We start from the raw sequence: 15,637 nt of genomic DNA on the forward strand, positions 1-15,637 counted from the left end.
CCATTTCCAAAATACAGCTGCCATTGTAGCTGCAGCTATATCATCCAAAGAAAACGGAATCTGCAGTTTGGGAGACTCCTTCTGCTGGAGCTTCTGAGGTTCTACCTTTAGGTTCAGACATTCTGTTAAATACAGTAGAGTCAATATTAATACAAGAATTGTTCAAATAATTCTGGGTTTTAATGGTAAAAAATGAAAAGTGTGCTAGAGCAGAGGATGAACATGTCTACTCCATTGAGCACCTAACGAGACGTCCCCTCACAGGGACAGTTTGACTCATCATCTTATCTTGATGTACAATGTGTGAAGTAAATGTGAGGTACTTACCATGGTTGTAGTTATCTTTGCCACAGGTATTAATCTCCATACACACTCCTCTGATGTGGCGTATTTACTCATGTCAAAGACATCAAAGACATCAAAGACAAAGACATCAGACAGCAGAGAGAAATAGGCAAGTGCTGAACACTGGGAAGGTGAGAGGCTTTGTCCTGAATTTTTTTAACACATCCAGAGTCACATTGAACTCATCTAGTAAAGACTGGTCCTTCAGTTCACTCAGGCAGCGGAAAAGGTTCATGCATCTTTCAGGAGAGGAAGTTGTTTTAATTCGTTTCTTGATATGTTCTGCTGTTTTCTGGATATCACTGGGGTAATCTTGTGAGTGTAACAGAAATCCCTTCAAAAGCTTCTGGTTGTTCTCTATTTCAATTCCCAGAAGGAATCGGACAAAAAAGTCAAGGTGGCCATTACTGCTCTGGATGGCTCTTTCCAGAGCATTTTTATTCAAAGTGAGCTTAGATTTTCTTTTTAAAGTGGAATCCTTATATTTTTTCTTTAGTGGGTTAAAATAGTTGTTGTGATTAGATCCAAAAATATACAGAGCTACAAAATATTCCTGGACTGTCAGGTGTAAAAAGCTGTACACCTTTTCCTCAAATAAGACTGAATCTTATTTGAATATTTCCTTGCACACCCCTGAGTAAAGAGAAGAGTTGTTGATATTGATGCCATATTCTCTCAGATCTTTTTCATGGAACACAGTGATGTCTGTTTTTCTCCAGACTTTCAAACGCCAGGTTTCCCAGCTTCAGAATTGCTTCTTGATTTGATATGAGGATATTTTCTTTCTTCTCTTTCCCTTCCTTTGCTGTCAGTAACACAAGCAGAAAGTTTGTATAGAGACCTGTCAATGTCTTTGGACTCTCCTCACTGTTCTCTTCCAATGTGTGCTCCAGAACACTAACTACAATCCAGCACAAAACAGGAATATAGCACAACATGTAAAGACTCCTCAGTGTCTTTATATGTGAAATAATTCTGTTTGCTAGAGTTCTGGTCTTACACTTCTTTCTGATATACTCTTCCTTCTGCTGGTCATCAAACCCTTGGACCTCTGTCACCGTGCTGATGAGCTCTGGAGGGATCAAACCTGCTGCAGCTGACCTGGAAGTGATCCAGATGGAAGTGTTAATGGGAAAGTTTCCCTTGATGAGGTTTGTTAACAACATATCTAACAATGTCGACATTTTCAGATCAGACCAGATCTGGTTTGTTTCAAAGTTAAAAGAATGTCTGCTTTCATCCACACCATCAAAGATGAAAAGGATTTTGCAGTAATCCAAAATCTTATCAAGGGATTTTATTTCTGGATAGAAACATTGAATTAGTTCCTGTAAACTCATTTCTGCTTGGATAAAGTTAATTTCACAGAATGGAAGAAAAAATATAAAGTCAAAGTCCCGGTTGTCTTTTCCAGTAGCCCAGTCGAGGATAAATTTCTTCACAGAGAATGTTTTACTGATGCCAGTGACTCCCTTCATCAGTACAGTCCTGATGGGTTTGCTCTGTCCTGGCAGTGGCTTGAAAATATCGCTGCACTTGATGGAGCGGATTTCTGATTTTGTGATTTTGGAGATTGTCTCTACCTGCCTGGCCTCATGTCCATGATTGACCTCAGCACAGTTGCTTTCAGTTATCCATGCATGTGTATACAGTAGATGTTATCAAGGAGGGTCTGCTCTCCTGGCTTAGCAATTCCCTCAGACACAACTTCCTCTTCAAGACTTCCTTGTGTTTGTCTTTCAGTGTCTGCATCCACCCTAAAACAGACAGAACACATGATAAAGGTACAGTTTGCTGTGAGACTTCAGGAGAAATCCTGACAGTGTAATATGATGATCGCTCTCTTATAGAGTCACCTGTGCCCTTTGATACTGAGGTGTATAGGTTTGCAATAATGAGAAACAATCAAAACAGATGGACCCAGGTGTCTTCAGTCAGTGTCTCAGTAGTTTATAATAATAAGGATAATAATCCTTACATTTACAGTAAATATCACTGCTTTCCTGTACACTCTGAACACTGAGCAATTTAAAGTTAATGTACTCCTCAAACAACACCAATGTGTAGAACCCACCTGGATGATGTGACAGCAGCCATAGTGCGTCAGTACACTCACCACACATCAGCTATCAGTGGGGAGGAGAACAGAGTGAATGAAGCCAATAAATAGATTGGGATTCTTAGGAGGTCATGAGTGGTAAAGGCCAAGGCGAAATTTGGCCAGAACACCAAGGTTAACACCCCTACTCTTTTCGATAAATGTCCTAGGATTCTTAATGACCATGTAAAGTCGAGACCTTGGTTTTATGTCTCATTTGAAGGACGGTGCCTTTTTACAATATAGTGTCCCATTCAGTATACTGGGACATTATGACCCACACAGACTGCAGGGTGAGTGCTCCCTACTTGTTCCACTAACACCTCTTCCAGAAACTTCTTCCTTAACTTTTCCAGGAGGTCTCCTATCCAGGTACTGGCCAGGCTCACACCTGCTTGGCTTAAGTGGGTTGCCACTTGTTAGTTGCAGAGTGATATAGCTGCTGATTAATTTTAAGTCTTGCACTCTTACAGCTTCATAGACCCACCCTCTCATGAGTTTACACAGAGGGGTTATCTTGCATGAGAAAAATCTGAGTTGAATTAGTTCAAGATGTTGACAAGTTGGTACAGTATTAAATGTTAATTGACTTCCTACACTAATCATGTTGTGCTAACAACAATTTCATTAATATGGATCCCCTCCCCCAAATGTAACCCAAAGTCAATTTCCTTGAATTACTGTAGGTGGGAGACTATTTACTTAGCCACCTGCCATTAGAAATGAATTAAAAAATGGAAGCTCTATCTTCTCTGAGATTTCATTTGTGGAACTTCCATTATGTGCATATTGAGAATTAAAATAAGAAAGTAGTTCAAGTAGGTAGCTCCGTCAGCATACGTAGGCTGCAAAGGAACAGGTAATGGGTTTATTCCATCCTGAAAAGAAAAGAAAGGGAACACAACGTTTCGGCTGTGGAGCCTTCTTCGTTGTGAGGTGCTTTGTTACCTGTTCCTTTAAAATAAGGAAGTTTTACTGTTATATCCTGTTTTATTTGATTTGAATGGGGTCCTATTCATTGCGCAGCAGTACTTACTTTAATAAAGTGGTTACCTTAGTGTTTGTGATGTGAGTGACTTGGAAGCAGCTGTGGAGGCAGAGATGAACAAACTGGAAAAACTAAGAGGAGCTAGATGTGGTGATGAAAATGCTCTCAAATCTGTAGCAGTTTCAACAGGAATTCCAGCAGAAATCCATGTACAGTACAGAACAAGGTGAACAGCACAGCACCAATACAGGAAATACAGGAAATACAAGGAAGGCACCCTGGGTACATCAGAAAGGCTTTACTAATGAAAGTGAAAAAAGACTTTTTGTCTGTTCCTTTTTCTCAGTTTGTTTTAGAAAATATTGATAACTTGTAAGTTGTGAAAATTAACCTGATTAATTATGATTACGATTTATTTATGTATTAGTGTACTGCAGAAACCGGTGCCTCAGTTTGGTCTCATCAGGGAGTGAGCTATTTGGGAGAAAGTAACTCCTGGAGTAAATAAAGAAAACAGGTTAAAAAAGAAGACAGGGTAGGCTGACAGGCCAAAATGAAAATAATCAAGTTGAGGTCTCTTTCCACTGCTACTCATTTGTAAGATACAAAAAAGTTAAAGAAGACAAAGAGTTAGGGACTGAATTAGGGTTAGAATACAAAATATCCAGTCAAAATCCAGTCTCCAGTTAATGTGTGCAGGCGCTCAGCTACCATCTAAGGGGAATCTGTCACAGTCACCTTAGGTTTTAAACGTTTTAATGAACCAATTTATGGATCAATTTATCCCTTTGTCACAACCTCTAGCAAGTGACAATTAAAAGAAATGTGTTGCATTGGGAGCCTCTGAAAGAACTGAACTTTTTAGTCCTGAACAAAGAAAACTATGAGTAGACCTGATACAAGGTCTAGCTTTCCCTGTGTTGTGTAAGGTTCAGCTTTATGTAAGAATCTCCCATAAGTTCCATAGAAAAAAAAAGTTTCTGAAAGTTGCCTTCTGTAACTAAGTTAAGTTACTTTAGACAAGTAAAGAACAATTTGTGTGATGAACTCCTCCTGTGGGTTATAAACGTAGAGTATTCATAACACAGTCACCACAGGACACCATGTTACTCTGTTTCATTCTGTTTTCATACACATGTATCTGCGTATCTTCTTGTGCTTTTATATGGAAAATTGTGAGTAACGCGTAATGCAGTCGTGTCTGGGAAACACAAAGTAAATGATCAAATAAATTCACTCAGGTGTTTTATTTTGTGTATAATTACTGAATAGTACATTGTATAGTATTGGTATGGCTGTTGAAGTGTGTAAGAATAGATTGAGACAGTGGTCAGCATCTAGTGTCAACATTCATTGAAAGCAAGAAAGCAACTGAGGTGTTTGCTGAGTTGTAGTGGATCTGGGATCAAACAAATCATCTTATATATGAGATATACTGTATATATATATGATATCCGATATATGATATAGGAGACTGATATAACCTACAAGGTAGACAATAATACATTAGTGTATATATTTTAATTTAGTAGTAATTTATTGTTTTTAATCCCTGAGTAAATGATCAACAATGTGTATCACAGCAGATCGATCCACAGATATATTCTTTTATTCTTGTTGGTTTGTTACACATATTTCGTTATTGTATCAATAAATTGTATACTGTATATTTATAACCTATGTGTGAGACATAATATCAAACATATTATGTTTGATAACTAACAATCATCAAAGTAAATTCACAATTATTCCAATTTCTGTTGGTTACAGTAAATTAAAATCCTTCACACTCTCACACACACTGACCTGCTCTTTCCTGCTCTAACTCAATGTGTGAGACAGTATGTGTGCCTGTCTGGAGAAGGACAATCCAAAGAAACAGACACTTACTCTCACATACTAACCTGTTTAGTCAGTCTCCTGCAATTCTGCTGTGCAGAAATCCTGAAGTTCCTCTGTCAGTTCAGTGACAGCTCTCCTCACATCTTGGACACAGAGAGCAGAGAGAGAGGTGAGACTTCAGGAAGAGGTAAAATTGGCAGAGTACAAAGGAATCAAGAGATCTGAAGATTTCATAGAAACTCAGTGACAACATTCATAGTGACAACAGTTATACAGTACGAATGAGAGACCATCCCTCAATCTGTCTGTACTGAAATACTGAGTTGTGATCTCTACTTTTTTCAACTTTGCATGTCAAATAAAACAGCACACAGACATCCAGTTTCCCTCAGTAATGTGTGTATTAATTCAGTCACAATGGTCTCTCCAGATCTCTAGAGTTTCACTGTTAATCAGCTGGTGTAAAGAGTGTCAATATTTAGTACAGGTCTGATATCAGCTAGCAGTTGAGTAAATGAAGTCTCTTACCTGTGTCAGTGCTGGTTCAGCCATAAAGATGGTGTCATGGCCCCTGTGTTCCTGCACTGAACACAGACTACAGATAAGAGTCTGGTCAGTCTTACAGAACAGCTCCAGAGCTCTGTGGTGCTGCTGACACAGTCTGGGCTCCTGGTCTTCACTTATGTCCACCAGTCTGTGTCTCTGCAGCACTGGGACTATGTAGTGCTGTCGGGCATGTATCTCACAGTAGGAGGAAGTGCAGGTCACACAGTGTTTCACAGCTTTGAGCTTCTTTTCAGTGCAGAAATCACAGCACACTTCTCCAGGCCCAGCAAAACTGTGAGCAAAGACAATACTTTTAGATATCCTGACTACACTGCTCCTTAACAAAAAAAAAGGTACAGTCACACAGCCACAAACAGAGATCAGTAAAGGAGAATAAACACCCAGACAACTGTCTTAGTTGTGTGAATATATTGGTATTTTGTTGTGTCGCATATTTTCTTTATTGAGAATGTTTGTTTTGAAATGACAGGTGCATGTTTGCTTCTCTAAAATTAAAAAAAAACAGAGATTCAGACTCATATCTGTCCAGTCTGAAGTGATTAATATAAAGCTGATCCTCAACAGTGCTGCTCTTTCACAGATAAAGCTGCTGACATAACTGTCCTGCTCCTGTCACCATTTTCTGGTCTCCACATGACCTGGACAACATGTTGGCAATGGGAGACACCTGTGTGTGATGTTTTATTGTGGAGAAACCACTGCACGCCAGCCTGGTCGCACCTTGACAAAACAAGACCTTCATCCTCTGACTTGAAACTCAGATGATTAGATGTCTCCTTCTACTGCATGCATTGTCCACCAGAAGAGACACTGAGATATTCCAGGTGGTTCACCTTCTTCGTCCTGCACTGGCACTACTTGGACAGGGTCCTGTGTGCTGAGTGTGCAGGACACTGAAGGACAGAAGCAGTTCTTCTGCACTTCACCTTGTTGACTTTGAACTTACATGACTACAGGAATCACAGACTAGGGTCTGGAATTTGTAACCAATAATTATGCTATGGAGTGATGGATACACGCCTATTAACAATAATCATTACAACTGCCAGCACCACCATCATCATCACATTGTCGGCAATTTGCTACCCATACAGCTTACAGGGAGTCCAGCTCAATGATCATCCAATTCACACATTTTTTATTTCATGACCAGCTGACAAATAAACTTAATTGACAACAGTGTCCTCACCTGGGGTCAGTGTCAGTGGCTTCATCAGTGAACTCTATTAGTAGAGTCTTTGACCTCTCATTCTTCAGAGATGCATGGATGGGTTCCGATAACCTTCGTTTTTAACCTTCGACCTTTAACCTCCGACCCTGTGAAGAGCACCAGCACAGTTTTTCATTAACTTCCTCTCTCCACATCTGTACACTGGGCTTAGGTGCAGTGACCATGTGTGTCCCTAATTGACTAAAGCTATAGATTTTTTCAGCTTTTTTACACAAGTCTTTATTATTTAAAGAAATTAAGAAAGGGAAAGCTGACCCAGTTCACACAATCATTTCTCAAGACCAGCTGACAGAAACACTCTAATGGCAAAAGTGACCTCACCTGGGGTCAGTGACAACGGCTCCACCTCTGGACTGCAATGAGTGATCGATTGACCACTCATTCTTCATTGACACAACGCTGGGTGCTGGTAACCTTGATCTCACCAACTTGCACCTGTGAACAGGCACAGACACAGGTGAGAAGAAAAGACTGAAGAACAAAGACCAAACACCTAACCTTGAAATCACATAAGATGCGCACACTAACAATAATGAGATAAAGTTATGAACAGGGAGCTCATCAAAAAAAAAGAAGGGACTGAAACAGATAGGGAACAGAATACACTTGACCAAGTTCTTGAGATATGATGGCAGTCAGTGGAAAACAAGTGTTAGAAATTATAGCCTTTTGCAACATGAATAGCTTTTGTGACACAGAGGATGTGAACATAAGCAGCTGCATCTACTTTTGAATGTTGTGAATTGTTGATAAGACAGCAGATCCTGTCACTGGAATTTTCCCATTCTGCATGGGATAAGGCTGGCTCTCCATCTCTCAGGGCTCTGACCATGACCTGAAGGAAAGAGTGTTTTTTATCTGGGATCTTCTCATCTCTTACTATGTTGGTACAACTACAGCTCACTGTTCCTCAGCACCTGTGTGTGTCAGTGATCATGTCTGCAGTGAACAAACACTCTTTCATCCCTTAGGCATGGGATAATATATCCTTGCTGTACATTTTTATACATAATATGTTGAAGATCTTACGTCTTTATTCTTCATACACTTTTGACACAATTAAAAGAGTTAGAAAGGGAGAAATGATCCAGTTCACACAATTTTATCTCATGACCAGCTAACAGATACACTCAAAGGACAAAAATGATCTCACTTTGAGTAAGTAGGAAAGTCATCATTTCCAAACTCTTTTGCTGGAGATGTTGACTCTTCATTCTTCACAGACCCACAGCTGGCTGTTGGTGATGCTGGTGTCACCGGCTTCACCCTGTGAACAGCATGACAGTTTTTTCATTAACTTCCTCTATCCACATCTAGACACAGAGCTGAAGTGCAGTGAAGTGTTGAGATTTTAGGTGTCTCTCTATTTCTGCTTATGTAATGTTCAGGTTTGGCTATGCTGGTATTGGGGCTGTTCTTCCATTTCACCTCCAGCCCTCACAGCCTCTTTCCCGAAGTCACACATTGATCATGTTGCTGGTGATGTTGTAGGTATAGTAATAAATCATTAATGTATATTACCTGAGATCTTCTAATATTTTCCTGTTCTTGACCTTCACACATCAGATTGTATATTCAGTTATGTAATTACATCCTTCATGCCTCACTTAAGGTATAAATCTTGAAAAAGCAGCAGGAATTCAACAAAACCTGATTGTGATTTAGAAAATCCAGCAGGTTCAAGTAGTGTTCCAGGTGTCCTATATCTAAATTCTAAGCACCAGGGGAGTTAATTTGGCCCACAATTCCAGGGAGGTAGTTAGTTGCTAAGTGAACCAAGGGTATCAGTATCACCCATGTGGCTAGTTTTCTTATTTCACACTCCGCCAACCCTTTATGTAAAGAAAAGTCTCCTGTTATCAGTCTGAAATGCTCTTCCTTGTTTCAACTATTGTTTTTAATGTTTTGTATAGTGATTCAGCTCACTGGCTTGACTGTGCCACTGTCTTTTGGATTCAATAGTCTTGAATCAGTCTCCCCTTAGTAACTCTCAGAAGACTAGACTCTCAAAAGTTCAGTTCTAAACTCAGTGTTAGACATTCCTTTGAGCCGAGGGTTGTATCTGGTTCCTCTTCTCTGGACTAATTGTGGAACAGCACTCTGTGTTTGTAACCCAAGCATTGTACACAATGACAAAATTGTGACAAATATTGAACACAATTTTAAAACATTTTAATGTCCTTTAAAAAGTCCCTTTCTTTTTATTATATAACCTTACCATAAAGTCTAGAAGTAAGTTATATTATTCTTTACAGTAGAGATATCAAATCTTCCCCTGGCCTTGCTAATATCTAGACATGTCCTACTGCACATCACCCTGTTGGATGTGACACCACATGCCTACAGGACTCAGTGACTAGTTTCCACTGTGAGGGCTGGACTTTGTAAACCAATAATTACAATATCAGTGAGACATACACACCCTTATTAACAGTAATCATTACAGCTAAGCTACTAGCACCACCATCATCATCACATTGTCATCAATCTGCTACCAATACAGCTTTCAGGAAAGTCAGCTCAATAAAACCAGGTTCTTATTGTTGTGTAAAAGTACTGAGTGTCCTAGAGGAGCTCCTGTTCCAAGGTCTAGTGGTTGATCTGTTGAAAGGTCACTCATCATGGACACACCACTAGGAGCTGGTACACCAGTTCTCTACCTCTGTCATTCATGGTGTGAGACAAATTCCAAGACACAAACGTTTTGAGAAATCCAAGTTCTATGTTCTGCCACTTGTTATTCCTGTGATCAATTGCAGATCTCTGTTTCTCCCCCTGTGTGCATCTGCGATTATGTCTGCAGTGGATAGACACTCTTTCATCCCTTAGTCATGCGAAAATACATCCTAGCTGTAGATCTATGTACACAAAATGTTATAGATCTGGCATATGTATTCTTCTTACACTTTTGACAAAACTAAAAGATAAAGAAAGGGAGAAATGATCCAGTTCACATATGACAGATACACCCAAAGGACAACAGTGACCTCACCTGGTGTAAATAGGAAAGACTTCATCTCCAAACTCTCTTAGGGGGGACATTGGCTCCTCACTCTTCACAGACTCACAGCTGGCTGCTGGTGACCCTGATCTCACCAGCTTGACCCTGTGAACAGCAAGACAGTTTTTTTTATTAACCTCCTCTCTCCACATCTGCACACTGGGCTGAAGTACAGCAGCTATGTGTGTCTCTTCAGAAACACTCTTGTTGAGATTTTAGGTGTCTCTATTGCTGCTTATGTAATGTTCAGGGGTGAGTGTGCTGGTATTAGAGTTGTTCTCCCCCTTCAACTCCAGCCCTCGTGACCCCTTTCCCTCTTCATGGTCTAAAGGAAAGAGCCTGCAGGGGACAGAACACAATAAAAGTGTGTGAACATGAGCCTGAACTCCAGGGTGTTCCTGCTGGTTTCCACATTGGAGCAGCTCCAGTTCCTGGAGTCGCTTTTCTACTGGAGAGTCAGAAATGTTCAGCTGAAGTCACTCACATCGATCACGTTGTTGCTAATGGTGTAAGTCTAAATAATAAATCAACAATGTATTTTACCTGGGATCTTCTCCATCTCTTACTGGACCTTCCATTGGTCAGATCATGTATTCAGTTAAGGTGACTATTAAAATATTTCTCTGGTCCACTTCAAGTATAGTTTGTGCAAACAAATACACAATATACACAAAGCATAGTTTGTGTTTAGCTTGGTCTTCAAAACAGCCTTAATCTAAAAATTTTCCAATCCAACAGGTGCAAAAAGTGTTCCAGATTTTCTGTCATCTACAGTCATTAGAGAAGGCCATTCAGCCTATACTACGTTTTGTAAATAGAAGCTAATTGATCTGTAATAGCTAATTGATTCTGTGTAGTTTCTACTCATGTCTCTCAGTTTGTGCATTACTACTGATACTGATTCAGTTCACTGGGTTGACTGTGCCAGTGTCTGTGAACTTGAATCAGACTTCTCTTAATCACTCTTATGAGAACAGAAAGGTCTTTTCACATGTCAGTATTAAACATTCCTTTGAACACAGGCTTGTACCATAATTACCTAATCTGTGCCTGTAACCAAAAAATTATACGCATTGACCAAACTATAACTAAAAATGTAAAGAATTATGAATGCAGCCTCACTGGTGTGTGTTATGCAATTTTACCAGAACATTCATTAATGAGTTCTTTATTTTTAACTTTGTAACCAAACACTCTGTTTGCTTTTTTGTTTCCCCACATGGCCTAGAAGAATTAAATTATATTGTTTTATGCAATGGCAGTGTTATGTGCTTACCTACAGTACATCTACAATATCAGTGGTGTGTATCACCAAGGTGTATCCCTTGTTTTGTCTTGTCCATTGAACACAATATCACACAGAGTCCATGTGTTAAACTCTATTTGATTACAGTATAAACAGCATTCCACACGCTCTTTATGACATAGTAGAGGAGTGTGTTTTTTTACCCAGTCACACCCCCACAGCTACTAAACCAGAAAAACACTGACAGAGTCAGTTCCTCAAACCCTACCTCTCAATTTCAGGTCCCATGACTTCATTTTCATCCTCATACCTCCCAGAGAGATACATTTCAGAAGCTGCTCCCCTCCTGAGGATCAGCAGAGGGACTCAAGGACAGAGATCTGATCCAGACCAGCACAACCTGCCAACACACAACAGAGAGTGAAAAACTCTCACATTAACAATGATGCACTCTCACACACTGCACTGCACTTTAACAACACTGACACACTCTCACACACTGAGCTGCACATTAACAAAAGTGACACACTTTCACACACTGTACTGCACATTAATACTGACACTGACACTCTCACACACACTGTACTGCACAATAACAACACTGCCACATTCACAGACTGTACTGCACATTAACAGCACTGACACACTCTCACGCACTGTACTGCACATTAACAAACTGACACACTCTCACAGACTGTACTGCACTACAACACTGATACACTCTCACACACATCTAAAATAAGTAGATTTAGAAAGCTAGTAATTAAAAACATAGTGCAACTGACTGATGTGTGCACAGTAAAAATCACAAACTGTGACTACTAGGTGAATAGGAAACTACCATACAGCAGCATTATTGTTAATATTCTATAATATTCTAATAAGCACTTGAAATGGCAATAGATTTCCAAACTGTATGAACTGTAATCCAGACTGAAGTCTTTACATTTACTCAGAACTGGAAACAGCATGCCATCTTAAAAGTCAGGAGCCTCTGATTGTATGCATGTAAACAATTAATCTGAGATCCATTGATGGTCCTGATCTACAGTGTTTTGCAAATCTATTCACACCCTTCCTTGGATGTCCCAATTTATGAAGCTAAAAAGATGCATATACATGTTTTTAAACTAGATATTTTATTCCAAACCTTTATACTTAAACAGAAGACCATAAATGGTACTAAAAGTCATAGTTCATGAGGAATAATGACACCTGGGAATTACATGTGTTAAAAGAGTATTCAGTCATTGCATGATTTGGCTCAACTCGCCTGGGCAAGTAGGCTAGAATCACTTCCATGCAGCTGGGAAGCTCGTCTGCTGAGTGCAACAATAAACCCTGAGTCCACCTTTCCAAAGGAAAGCTGCTTTGATTTTTCTGAACAGATTAGTCAGGAGTTAAAAAAAAACGATCATAGTCATGAGTCTGAGCGAAATTTATAAAAAAACAAAAAAGACAGCATTCAACAGTTCTGTCTCCTTGAATCAAATAATGCTTAAAGGGTAAATTAATGCTTTTTTCTTTCCTTTTTTTTCTTATCTTTAAAACCTCGGTCAGGATACCCACTGTACGTTATCCCAGATTATTGACTTTTCAGGTTCTGTAGGTCTCCTTTATCAGATACCTTTGATCTTAGTCATTGTTCTTACTTCCTCTTATGCTACCCCGCACACTTACCAAAACAATAAAACAGAGACACAAACACAATAATATATTTACAAATAAATAGAAGTTTTATCACTTAAACATTAGGAATCTTCAGACCAATGGCAAGTACTGTATGCTGCTTCCATATACAGCATGTATTGTCTTAACCATGGATATAATCCATTTTGGCACAAAATCTCATTGCAAAGGTGGAGTTAGCTTGGAGGAGAAACGGCTTGAGCATACACTTTATACACTTTATACATTTAAAATATGAGATCAGAAATAATCACTGCTGCTCTAACTCAATCGTGACATATTGAACATGGCTGATGTCATCCCTCCTGAATGTTTGTTATAGACATTGTTTTGTATAGAATTATAGTACCAAAGAATTAAAAGTTTTGAAAAGTTTTTGTTGAATGTTCAATCATTGTAAGATTTGGCTTAAAAGTAGAACTACAAACCACCCAAAATAATAATACAGGAAAAAACACAGAGAAAAGCTGAGAAAACAAATTTGAATTCTAACACTAGTGAACTATGGATGGAGGAATGCTTGTTGAAGGATATCGTTATTAGATTTTTGTGCGAGAGATGGAGGCCAGTTTCCGGATTGCTTGAAATAGCAGGGAATGATTTGACAAGCTACTAAGAAGGCAACAGCTATCCAGAAGGAATAGGTAATGCCACTGAACTTACTAGTAAATGTGCAGCAGTCAATGTCTGTAGGCTGGATTCAAAAGCAAGTGAACAGCGCATACAGAAACTCTCGAGAAACTAGATGAACAGGAATGTAACAGGAATTTTATACTGTATGTAGATTCCTTTTATAACCTTTCTTTTCAGATTGCAGAAGAACTACTTTCTCAAGTGTCTTCATTTTTGGAAAGCAGAGAAGTATTAATTTGAAAAGCACTGTAACTGTCAGATAACTGCTTTACATGTAAATTCTTCAAACAGTCTGAAATTAATGTCTTCATTTTTAAATTTGAAGTGACCTATTAATGCCAAAAGAGTAATTTATCCAATTGTATTATTTAAATAGTTTAGATAACTGTTTAACAGTATTTAATATTAAAAGTAATAAGATTGATGACCACATTTAATAACCTGATGCACCTGTTAAAATACATTACTTGACATATTATTTAAACTGTGCTATTTCCAGTCTTTTTGTTAAAACACATCATTCTCTGTTCTGTTTCTATTCTATAACCAGGACCTTAACTTAAATCTTTATGAATGGAACAATTTTCAACCAGAATTACTCACCTACTGTAACAAATTGAGCAACAACTCTTGGTCTTTGACTCCTTCGACACCAGACAACAACTGCACAAGGAAATCATATGAAGATTATAAAGAACAAAAATGAAAGGAAGCTGGATACAATCAGTAGCTTGATTTGTTAGCCAAGGTAATCGCATCCTGTTCTACTTTTTTCTCTTCTGTCGGCATGTTGGTGATCAGAACGGTGTAGCCAGATCAAAACAAAATGAATGGACTATGACAGGTCTGAAAATGGAAATCTCTTCTTCTGTGCACCACTGACAAGTTCCAGTCAAGCATCATTCACAAGGGTCTCCATCTGGCACTGTGGTCCACAACCAGGGAAAGAAAAAAACATTTACTACAACTCTGAAATTAATGACAATTTTAAAATTGAAATCTCAGATTTAAGCAAAAAGTCAGAAGTCTGTTCAGCGTAACTCATTGTGGTTTTATATTGCCTTAGCTATGTAGTTTGTCACTTTATATTTTAATCATGGAGTGAATGACTACAGTATATTGATCCTATTGTTGAAACCTGATCAGTAACTACTTACTGATTTCTACCCTGGTCTTTCTTGCAGAAATTGTGAAAATGCCAGATGCATCTGAATAGTACTTTTATTTTGCACACTGTTTGAAACAGTACAGTTGGGGTTTAGACAGAAACTCTACTGATATCACCTCTCGATAGGATATCCAGAAAGCCTCTCTCTCTAGAAAAAAATATTGTGAATGTTACTAAGTGTTCTGGAAATGTACACCTTTTCAATGCACACATATCTGATTGTATGATTCGCTCCATCAAAACACACTGTTATTCTGAGATCCATTAGAGCTTCAATGTTGAGATACAGGATTTGTTTAAGTTGATAAAAAAGTTACTGCCTGACCAAGGAATCTCACAGATACAGGAGTGTCTATTGAAATCAAGTGAAGCAATATTAAAACACACACTTAATTGTATTGCAACAAAAGAGAATTTGAATATTTATTAAATCAGGAATTTTCCCCTTTTCTTTCCTATTATTACTTCTTTCTTCTTATTTTATGTTTTGAATGTATGGAGTAAGTAGTTTGTACCATATAACAGATATTTATTACTACTTCAAAGTGATATGACTGCAAGCTTTAAACTAACAAAATGTAAAAAATTGTGGGAGTGTAAGAATACTTTTTCAACTATTGCCTTGAGTTGCAATTAAACCCAGAGCACAGAGCTCCACTGCTTCAAGTCTTAAGAATGCATCTGTATAATAAAAGAATAGCCAGCAGCCTACAACTTACAACTGATAACCTACTGAAACTAAGTGGGTGCGAGCCTGTTGAGTACCTGAATCCTAATGCCCTAGTGTAGTGTCAGGGACACTTTACTGTAAAAATAGGCACTGTCCTTT

At 38.6% G+C, this 15,637-nt stretch overlaps 1 protein-coding gene across 3 annotated transcripts; it reads right to left on the bottom strand.

Moving 5' to 3' along the window:
- Nucleotides 1–1,326: 1,326 nt before the first annotated feature.
- Nucleotides 1,327–14,301, bottom strand: LOC148647046 (uncharacterized). Of its 3 annotated transcripts, XM_088608695.1 has the most exons (9): nucleotides 14,244–14,301; nucleotides 11,587–11,718; nucleotides 10,064–10,177; nucleotides 8,225–8,338; nucleotides 7,393–7,506; nucleotides 7,030–7,157; nucleotides 5,802–6,111; nucleotides 5,336–5,416; nucleotides 1,557–2,102 (listed from the first exon to the last, which is right to left on the bottom strand). In XM_088608695.1, the coding sequence occupies exons 2-6, from the start codon at nucleotides 11,643–11,645 to the stop codon at nucleotides 7,145–7,147; spliced, it is 414 nt and encodes a 137-aa protein (XP_088464821.1). In that variant the 5' UTR covers nucleotides 11,646–11,718; nucleotides 14,244–14,301; the 3' UTR covers nucleotides 1,557–2,102; nucleotides 5,336–5,416; nucleotides 5,802–6,111; nucleotides 7,030–7,144. The 3 variants fall into 3 exon arrangements, with proteins under 3 accessions (XP_088464820.1, XP_088464821.1, XP_088464818.1); XM_088608694.1 differs by lacking the exons at nucleotides 5,336–5,416; nucleotides 5,802–6,111; nucleotides 7,030–7,157 and adding an exon at nucleotides 1,327–1,446 and having other exon boundaries at nucleotides 1,929–2,102; XM_088608692.1 differs by lacking the exons at nucleotides 5,336–5,416; nucleotides 5,802–6,111; nucleotides 7,030–7,157.
- Between the last annotated feature and the right edge of the window lie 1,336 nt (nucleotides 14,302–15,637).

Source organism: Lepisosteus platostomus, chromosome 16 (assembly GCF_059453375.1).
Source record: "Lepisosteus platostomus isolate fLepPlt1 chromosome 16, fLepPlt1.hap1, whole genome shotgun sequence".
In the NCBI taxonomy this organism is placed as follows: Eukaryota; Metazoa; Chordata; class Actinopteri; order Semionotiformes; family Lepisosteidae; genus Lepisosteus; species Lepisosteus platostomus.

Excerpts from the sequence above, each read along its gene's own strand:
- LOC148647046 (XM_088608694.1), bottom strand. The coding sequence starts at position 11,645 with ATGTATCTCTCTGGGAGGTATGAGGATGAAAATGAAGTCATGGGACCT. Across the intron at positions 10,178-11,586 it reads ATGGGACCTGAAATTGAGAG|GGTCAAGCTGGTGAGATCAG; the intron begins GTAGGGTTTGAG and ends TGCTGTTCACAG. Across the intron at positions 8,339-10,063 it reads GTCTTTCCTATTTACACCAG|GGTGAAGCCGGTGACACCAG; the intron begins GTGAGGTCACTG and ends TGCTGTTCACAG.